Source organism: Ziziphus jujuba, chromosome 3 (assembly GCF_031755915.1).
Source record: "Ziziphus jujuba cultivar Dongzao chromosome 3, ASM3175591v1".
NCBI lineage: Eukaryota > Viridiplantae > Streptophyta > Magnoliopsida > Rosales > Rhamnaceae > Ziziphus > Ziziphus jujuba.
Genome location: NC_083381.1, coordinates 26,390,181 through 26,400,433, shown reverse-complemented (window position 1 = coordinate 26,400,433; position 10,253 = coordinate 26,390,181). Strand labels below are relative to the sequence as shown.

Sequence of the window (10,253 nt, the reverse complement as noted above, 5' to 3'; positions counted from 1 at the left end):
TAAAAAAAATATATATATAAAAACAAGTATCATTAAAATAGAAAGAAAAAATTTAAAACAAGTTGTTGAATTAGTGAAGAAATCGGATAAGAAGATTTAATTATATACAATAATTGAAAATTTTAAGAAATTTTTAGGCATTGAATAATTTTATAGGATTATGGATTCTATTAAGCTAGTGGACTTTCAGACGTTACATGGGGTCATTAATAATTGAATACTATTGTCAATTTCATAAGATGACTATAATCAATGATTTTGAACAATGGTTTTTTATTTTTTTTCTTTTTATCTTTAAAGTCTCTTAAATTAGGGATAATAAATCACATTAATTAATTTTATATGATTTCCATGAAGACGTTTGGGAAAAAAACTCATGTAGCAATCGTTCTGGAAAGTAAATAGCCCCTGAAACAAAACTGAAAAATAAGAACTTTGAAGATAATAACCCACCAAACCAAAATTATGGTTCTTTCAGAATTTAATAAAACCCAGCTAAGAATAAATAAATTCATAGGCAAATGCTGAACTAATAATTTGCGGAAAGCCAGGGAAAAAAGAGAAAAGAGAATAATTAAAAAAAAAAATTGAGAGAGAGAGAGAGAGAGACAGAGAGAGAACAAAAACTAGAACCAAAAAAGAAAGAAATAAAATAAAGAAAATAAATAAAAAGACAAAAAAGAAAATCCAGAGAGAGAGAGAGAGAGAGAGAGAGAGAGAATGGAGAAGAAAGTGTACGTTACCTTTAGATAAAGGAAGAAGGTGGGGTATGTAAATGGAGAAAAACACACGTAGACATAGTCCATAGAAGGAAGAGAGAAGCAGCAGATTTAAGGACAGCTGTGTATAATGGAGAGGGTGGGGTGGGGGTGGTAGGGACTGGTTTTATCCCCACGACAAAAATCTTACTGTTCTCTCTCTCTCTTCTTCTTCCCGCCTTCCCGCTTCTTCTTGAATCTCTGTCTTTCTCTCTCTCTGTCTCTTTCTCTTATTCTTTCACACACTCACAAATCAAAATATACCCATATAATCCTTTTTTCTTTTTCTTTAAGATTGAGATAGAGAAAATTGGACACAAAGAGAAAAGGGAAAGTGAATGGCAGAGAGAGAGAGAGAGTCTAGTACTCAACTGTGAGTGTACTTAGTATGGTATGGTAGGAAGTAGTGTTTTTGTTTTTTGGAGCAGAGGAAGTTGAAGAAGAAGAAAGGAAGAAGAAGAACATGTGGTGGAGCTGATAGCTAGCTACTTCTTTGGAGTCTCTTGACATGGACACCCCTGAGAGGAACCAGATCGGGACTCCTCTCTCTAAATTCGAGGTTATTTTTATATACTCATTTTGCTTTTTCTTCTCCTTCTTCATCAAATTCTGCTTTTTTTCTTTTTTTTTGGGGATGATTTTGTTCTTTTTTGGTGTTTCACTGGCTCTTTCATTTTTTTGGAGGCTGACCTGGGTTGGGTTTTCTCTTTTTACTCTCTGTCTCTCTGTTTCTTTTTTTTTTTTTTTTAAGTAAATTATTTTTTATTGTATTTTTTGTTGGGGTCAGAGGGAGGGTGGTCTTCATTTCTGATTCTGGTTTGATTTTTTGACTTGTTTTAAGGATTAACTCTTTACGTAAATTTCCAGTGGAATAAAGCTTCAATTTTGCTCAAATGGGTTGTTAGAATTGGAGTTTGTTGAAATTCTTAATTTTTCAAAGATAATTTCAGTATTTTATTTATTTATTTATTTTAACATTTTCTGCTGTTTTTTCACTTTTGAAAATCTTGTTTGGCCTATGTGAATTCCATTCTGATTTAGTTTAGATCTCCAATTGGAGCTTAATCTTTGCACTCTGGGTGTAAATTACATGCCCTTTCACTTTTCTTCTAAAAGATTATTTGCATGGGAATTTTAGATTTTTTTTGTTTTTTTATTGTCCTAATAAAGATTTTGGCTTTTACTTATTTTCAGAAACAAAATTTGAACATTTTTCCCTCTAAAATTCTATATATTGGTAGCTCATTTTTCCCCTCTCTCTTGTTATAAGAAAATCTAAATTTGTCATGCATATTTAAGACCATACGAGACCAAAATTTGATGCCCTTTAAGTGTTAATAAAACTGTTAAAGATTTGTTAGATTGGTCTCCTTAAGTTTGAGTGAAGTCTTCAGTTTTATGGATGCTCATTTTCCTCCAGATTTGTCTTTATAACTAGTTTAATTGTTGAGTATCTTATCTGAAAACTTTTGTATAATCTATAACATACATAAACACCACGCATTTCTTTCTCTTATCCATTTTGTCTTCCTCGTTGTTGCAATATTTCCTAGTTAATTTCATGTTTCTGCATATCATCTATTTGTCTAAATTAAAATGTAATATGCTAATGGTATGTAATTGTTTGATTTTCTCACTTTATAATTTTGCTTCATGCTCTAACAATTCTTCTCCTTATTTGCAGGACTCCCCAGTCTTCAACTATATCAATAGTCTTTCCCCTATCAAACCAGTTAAGTCCCTAAACATCACTCAGACATTCAGCTCCCTTAGTTTTGCAACCCTTCCATCCGTCTTCACTTCACCCCATGTCAGTTCTCACAGGGAATCAAGATTCCTTAGAAGGTAATTTGATGTTTGGTTTTCTTCTCATTTGTTATGGTGCTGAGATTTATCTACTCATTTTCATGTGGTGGTAATACTGTCTTTCAGGCATAATTCTTCAGATCCATCAAAACGCGAGTCTTCTCCCGAAATTGAAAACAAGGTTTGTACCAATGAAGGGGTTGTCATTGATTCAGCCCACCTATATAACAACCGAGGGGAGCTAAATGAAATTGGTGAAACTTCTGTTGAGCCACAGAGTGGGCATTCAAAATTCGTGATTGAGCTGCCTCGGACTTTAAAGTATGACTGTGGTAGCCCCGATTGTGACTCAACACCATGTGATATCACAGCAGATTGCGCATCAGAATTGATTGATCCATCAACTGCACTTGTTCCATATGTCCAAGAGGCCTCTGAAAGATGTTCATCAGGTGGCGAAGCACATGCAAATTTCCAGGGGGCTTGCCAGATTGGGCTTAAAAAAGAAGGGAATGTATGTGATTGGGAAAGTTTGATTTCTGATGCTGCTGATCTGTTAATTTTCAATTCACCCGGTTGTACAGAGCCCTTTAAGGGGTTGATTGAGAATTCTCTAGAGCCAGCAACAAGATTTTGTACTTCTGTTGTGGCTCAATTCCCAGAAAATGACATGATTGATGGGAATAGGATGCACGTTGTTGATCCAGTTTCTGTTGAACATCATAATACGGAAGATCTTTCAACCCAACCCCGAGAAGCTTGTCAGATGACAGAAATGGAAATGCCACAGGACAGATTGGCTAATACTAATTCAAATAAGGGTGTGGTGAGAAATCCGACTGAGATAAAGGATAATGAAGTGGAGGCATGCATGGCATTTTCTTGTAAGGTAAAATTAAACAATAGGTATTTTCCAGCATAGCATGTATTTAAAGGTTGTGGAATTGGATACACCTTCCTGCAAACATGTTTTGCATAGTAACCATTTACCATTTTTTGTAACCATAAGCATTAAAACCACAAGCGAATGAAAAATGGGCCTACTTGTTTTTATAACCGTTTAAGCTATTGTCGTCTATAATGGTAGTATGATATATTTAGATTACAATTTTGAACTTTATCCTTTCTATATTCTTGAATTTATATTAAGAACATTGCACAAAGAATACAAGTATCTAGTTTTCTACGTGCTGCTATGTATATGAAAACCATTTTAATGCTCCATTAACTCTTGAAATGGTCTTTTCTGTATATGTGTAGTCTGTTTTTAATTTGCATCGTGGTATCCGAAGGCGCTGTCTAGATTTTGAGATGGCTGGTGCTCGTAGAAAGAACTTAGATGATGGTTCAAATTGTAGTTCTTCTATATCACAATCTGATGAGAAGATCACTGCTAATGATACACAACTGGGCTCTGTTAAACCTGGTAGTGATTCTACAAGGCGTATCTTACCTGGAATTGGTCTGCATTTGAATGCACTTGCAGCAACCTCTAAAGATTATGTTATCATCAAAAGTGAAAGTTTTTCTTCTGGAAGACAACCAAGTTTGCCAAACACCACTGCCTCCATACATTCCCCTACGGACAGTCAAGAACCACTTGATAAATCCTTAATTTTAGCTTCCTCTGAAAGAGACACAGATGGAGCTGAAAATGGGGTTCTTTTGGAGGATGGTTCTCAAGCTCCTGCAATAAGTGAAGAGTTCAATCAGAACAGCCCCAAGAAAAAGAGGCATGTACTGTTGATGACTAGATGCTCAATTAGGTCATTTAAATCAGAATAATTTATTGCTTACTTCAATTGCTTTGCTCTTTTCTTGCTGTCTCATATTTTGCATTGGTATGCAGGCGTAGGCTGGAAAATGCTGGAGAGGGCGATTCCTGCAAGCGTTGCAACTGTAAAAAATCAAAGTGCCTGAAACTGTAAGTCCCAAATTTTTCGTCTCTGGTTATTTTTCCCTTAGAACTTTTGTTACACTCTGCAATTCTTAACTAATCTGGTTTCCATTTTACGCTGAGGAAATTGACTAACATATATTTTACTAATCTGGGCTATTGAATAAAAAAATTAAAATATCAGTTCTTCTTTTAAAAAAATGTAATGAATTGAAACAGAAGGATTCTCCTTTGCGTACATGGTAGGTTGTTATGTATGAGACTGAAGTAATTGTTTGTTTCTCGTCCTGCACAGCTATTGTGAATGCTTCGCGGCTGGTGTGTACTGCATAGAGCCATGTTCATGTCAAGATTGCTTCAACAAGCCTATTCATGAAGACACTGTGCTTGCAACTCGCAAGCAGATTGAGTCTCGCAACCCGCTTGCATTTGCTCCGAAAGTGATAAGGAGCTCAGATTCTGTTCCTGAATTTGGGGTTAGAAAACAAAGTCTTACTAGTGTCTGCTCTCTGCTTCATACTCAAGTTGGACTTACATATTAACTTGTCAAAGTTATTTTCACTTGCAGGATGAATCAAACAAAACCCCAGCTTCAGCCCGGCATAAAAGAGGATGCAACTGCAAGAAATCAAGTTGCACCAAGAAGTACTGCGAGTGCTATCAGGTTTGTCACCCTTAAGCATAATCTGTGTGCTTTCGGTTCCTATATGCAATATCTGATTCATGAACCCTTTCCTTTTAAAAGGGTGGTGTTGGATGCTCCATTAGCTGCAGATGCGAAGGGTGTAAGAATGCTTTTGGTAAAAAGGATGGTGAGTAGGCCATTTGACTTCATTTTCATTACCTCAAATTTCTCCAATACTTAAAAAAGTTTGCATAAACTATTTTCTTTGGTCTAATTCTTATTTCCAATTCAGGGTCTGCCTTAACAGGAACAGAAGCTGAGCCTGAAGAAGACGAAACAGAAGCAAGCGAAAAGAGTATGGTGGACAAACCCTTACAGAAAATCGAAATTCAGAATAATGAAGAGCAGAACCCGAGCTCTACTCTTCCCATAACACCATTACAGGCTTCCAGGTTTACTATTTGAAACATCTTTCATATGTTTGATATAGTTGGTTACCATTATTGGTTAAATCTTTAATGATATGAGGTTTATGTGACAGAGTACCTTTGATCCCGCTGCCATTGTCATCAAAGAGCAAGCCTCCACGCTCTTCTTTTTTCACCATGCCATCGTCTTCTGGATTGTATACTGGTCAGAAACTTGGTAAGCCGAATATTCTCCGATCCCAACCTAGGTTTGAGAAGCACATCCAAGTTGTTCCAAAGAATCAGGAAGACGAAATGCCTGAGATTCTCAGAGGGGATAGCTCTCCAAACACTACTGGCATCAAGACTTCTTCTCCAAACAGTAAGAGGATATCTCCTCCTCATTGCAACTTTGGTTCATCGCCTGGTCGCAGGACCGGCCGGAAGTTGATATTGCAGTCCATCCCTTCATTTCCTTCTCTCACTCCCCGCCATTGAATAGCTAGAGTTTTGTTTCAAGTTAAGACTATTCTTTCAAATTTTCATTATGTTGAAATGTATGGTGTTTTTAGCTCGACATACCATTTTAAGTTCATCACTGTCTACCTTGTATAATAAGAAGATGGAATATCCAAGCTAGCATAATCTCCAACTCTTCTTGTATAATATGGTGTATTAAATTAAAAGTACTGCATTTTTACTTCTTCTATTCCAATTCCAAGCGTATACTTGAATATTTGTAGTATTTAAGGTTTTCAACATCTTGACTATAATATGAAATTTTCTAACTGTATATTAATCTCTACGTGAACAAATATTTATTTTTTACATGAGTACCGTTTCTAGATTTTGCTATTTAAAACAATAATATTAATTACAATCATAAATAGTTAGTTTAAAAATCAAATTCTACTAACCAATAAATAAATTATAAGAACATTTTGTAAAATTATTCTTATTATTTGCAATTTACAACAAATTGGTTTGATAATCTTCACAATGAGCATAAAATCTTAATTTTATTTTCTGTTGTCCCTTATTTCTTTATATACTTTAACCCCGTTCATATGATTTTTACACATTGGCCCCTTAAAAAAGAAACAATCCTAGTTATACCCCTAAAAGGGGTTCAATATTGCTTCCTATAAAAAAAAGAAAAGAAAAAAAAAAAAAAGGAAAGAGAAAGTAATATGGTTGGATTTATTTATTTATTTATTTATTTTGGGTAATTTGTAATTTGGTAGGATTTCACTATCTTTTTCATCCCATTGTATTGGCTAATTTTGCTTGGTCAAATTTATCAAACTTAATTCTCTTTTCTTTAATCTTTATTAGGACGGTATTATAATAAACAGGAAAAGCCACATACGCGACTTGTCGTGTTTATAAAACAATGGTTCCTCTGTTCAGCAAAAAAAGAAAAAAAACAATGGTTTCCCTGATTATTTGGTTGAAAAACGACAAGTCGAGTTTAATTCAATATGGTTGGTTGTGGTATTGATTAATTACATGTTTGAAAGCAGGTAGTCCACTATGTGTTTTGGAAGCAATGCCCTGCCGACAACTTCTATCTCAGAAAATGTTCATTGTTTACTTTTGGGTTCTTTGGTCTTCCAGTAACCAAATTTTGCAAATTTGATGGCTAAAAGCATTCACTAAGAGACATGAATTTTTCAGTCTGAAACTCAATTTGCACATAATAATTTGTTCTTTTTAGGCTATACATATGAGTGTTGGATCATATTGAATAGTTTAAGTAGGCTACTTATATTATTTGGTATATTAATGCTATGGATATCAAAATATTAATCAAATTTATGTATCAAATAATAAATATTAATATATATTATTAGTTGGAATATTCATATAATTTAAATATAAATAAAAAAAATTTAATAAAAAAATAAATTAATTAAATATTATCTATTTATCATATTATTTATATATTATTTAATAAATATTTTGATAGTGTTAGTATTATTTTTTATTATCAAATATAAATTATATGGCTCCCACACATAAATTGGACAATATGATTTGGTAGAATAAAGTTGTGTATGATATAATACCCACGCTTACAGTCGTCAGCATGAAAGCCTATTCAGAAGAGAGTAAATTTCCATGGAAAAGCTAACAAAGGGTAAAAAACCTATATTGATAATCTCTTCTAATGATTTTTCAGGTAGTTTCATTTAAACTAAAATGCTGCAGCAAAACACATTTGTCTATCTTGGTTGATTTTAGTTAACAAATTTGTGATGGGATTTTCATTTTAGTGCTGGGTTGCTAAGGTAGGACCCCATTGGCGTGAGCAACGAGGACTCAAATAAAACTTACAAAGACAGTCACGATTAGGTATATATACGTGCACATGGGAGAGGTGTGCAGGAGGCATGGCTTTTTGAATACCTTTTCATTTTGTTTTTTGGAACTTAGCAAAGCGTTTCTATTCTTAAAAGCATATGAAATAATGATCAAATTCTATTTGGTTGCTTTTTTTTTGTTTTTGTTTTTTTCATTTCTCATCTTTTTCACTTTGCTGATAGATTTTCCGGCCAGGTTTGATAAACTTTTTCTTCAGAATCCTTTAGGGGAACATTAGGCCCTCTAGCTGGCAATGCCACTAGAAAACGAAAACATAATCCCAATTTCAATCTTTGGCTTGGGGTCCATATATTATTTCCCCTCTTTTTCAAACTTACTTTTTTTATTTTTTATTTTTCCTTTTCAATTAAGATTTTGGAAAACAGGTTTGTAATGGAGGTTGGTGAGTTGGGTATTGGTTATTGAAAGTGTGAATTAAGGGAAGTAGATTTGGACTTAAAAATCTCCAATGACATCCATTTTTTTTTTTTCCTACCCAAATAATTTGGGAGAGAGATATACAGAAATCACATCAAATGGAGTCGGTGATCTGCATAGTCTAGTGCCTTAAAAGCATTGTATCCTTTGGTGGGTATACAGTAACATCAATATTTCTAGACAGGGTTTAATTTTGTCCAAGGGTATGAAGCATTGTGGATTGGTTCTGCAATAATAATAAATGGTCATTCTCTTCTCTCTTTCATGTATGTAACACAGCACCACCTAATTTTCTTAGGGTACTTAGGAATTAATTAAAGTTGTGATATTATTTCAAAGTTCTATATGATCAGCTTGAAAGTGATTTTAAAGGGCTAATTGTTGTAGCATGCTTTACTTCTTTCCTACTCACTTTAGAAGCACATATTCAATTGTTTAAGTAATTCTGGTGTTTCTCTTGTTTATCTTTTTTTTGTTATGAATGATAAAAATAAATGTAGTTCTGGTAATTGTAATTTAGATATTACAATCTATCCTTATGAAATTCACTGTTTACTATATGAGAGATCTTGACTTTAAAAGTATGCAAATCCTAAAATTTTACAACTTCATGAATAGTATTGTGTTTTTGCTCATGCATCACACACTTTCAGTTTTCTAATTTCCTCACTTGGTGCTAATCTAATCTGACATCCTACATTTTCATCATGAAATTAATATATTGTGAAGTTATTAAGTAAATCGATCTGATACTTCGATGTGGTTATAAAAAAGTAGAATAAATACAGCTCAAATAATTTACAAAAAATAATAATAATAGTAATAACTCAAAGATTATTTAAATTTATTCACCAAAAGAGATTATTCAAACTGGCATAATAATAATTGCTATTTTCAGGAATTGAAAACACAAGAAAGATAGCAATGGAGTGGAAAAAGTAGATTCATGGTCTTTTTAGTTACCTTTTCTCTAGTCCAAGACTATAATCATTGTGTTTTTTTCCTCTCATGGAAAAACCCTTTTCACCTTCATTATTTGACTTCTACTGCAAACTCTTTCTCCTTCAAAAAAAAAAGAAAAGAATTAATGTGAACACCACAACCTAACCCTCGTTCCTAGCTGAAACCTAACCAAGGAAGCCTAGCTATGATACCATGATCTTTTTTTTTTTTTTTTTTTTTTTTTTTTTTTTTTTTCCCGATGGGTCTAATGAATTAATGAATTAATATAATGTGTATTCATAAATTTTATCTAGTAGTAAAATTTATTGAAAATACATTTTTAAATTCAAGATTCATCCAATTCAGAGTTCAAACTTCTATCTGACTAACAATCCTCCTTTAGCAAGTTGGAACTAAAAAAAACATTAACTAATGTAATTATGTAATTAGGATTATTGAGAAATAGACCAATAACTCATGTGGGCGAGGCCAATTGATAAAATCAAAATCTTCCACGCGACTAGAAAGTCAAAATCCTACAGGTCATAACCCCATGTGCAGATCATTAATTCAACGGTGCTGATGTAGTGACCAGTACTTCAAATGTCATCATCTTCAACTACAACAGTGATTGTTATTTGTGTTGAAATTAATTGATTAACAAATTTAATTAGTTGTAAAACAAACTTATGTTTTACATAATTTAGCACTTATGATAACAAAATGAAAGTCTAAAAGAAAGTACTTATTATTATTAATCACAAACAACATAATGATTAATCTTCAACTAGCAATCTTTCAGGTACTACTTGTGTTCTAAGAATATTTACCTGCCACATCTTTTAATAAGATTCTCTTTTTTCTTTTTTCTTTTTAATATGGTTGGTGAGCCTACCCTATCAAAATCATCACAAACCCTATTCTTTCACAATACAAAAAACACTAAACCACCCTTCAAATTTATATAATTTTGAGAAATACACAAATTGCCAAAGTCGCTTTTTTAATTCATAATC

The 10,253-nt window shown here is 33.1% G+C and overlaps 1 protein-coding gene across 1 annotated transcript; it reads left to right on the top strand.

Annotated features, from left to right (window-relative positions):
- Window positions 1-608: 608 nt before the first annotated feature.
- LOC107423153 (protein tesmin/TSO1-like CXC 3) lies at window positions 609-6,202 on the top strand. The gene is made up of 10 exons (XM_016032677.3): window positions 609-1,317; window positions 2,443-2,603; window positions 2,691-3,453; window positions 3,825-4,297; window positions 4,414-4,488; window positions 4,757-4,937; window positions 5,030-5,125; window positions 5,207-5,273; window positions 5,379-5,538; window positions 5,628-6,202. The coding sequence occupies exons 1-10, from the start codon at window positions 1,267-1,269 to the stop codon at window positions 5,989-5,991; spliced, it is 2,391 nt and encodes a 796-aa protein (XP_015888163.1). The 5' UTR covers window positions 609-1,266; the 3' UTR covers window positions 5,992-6,202.
- Window positions 6,203-10,253: the final 4,051 nt, after the last annotated feature.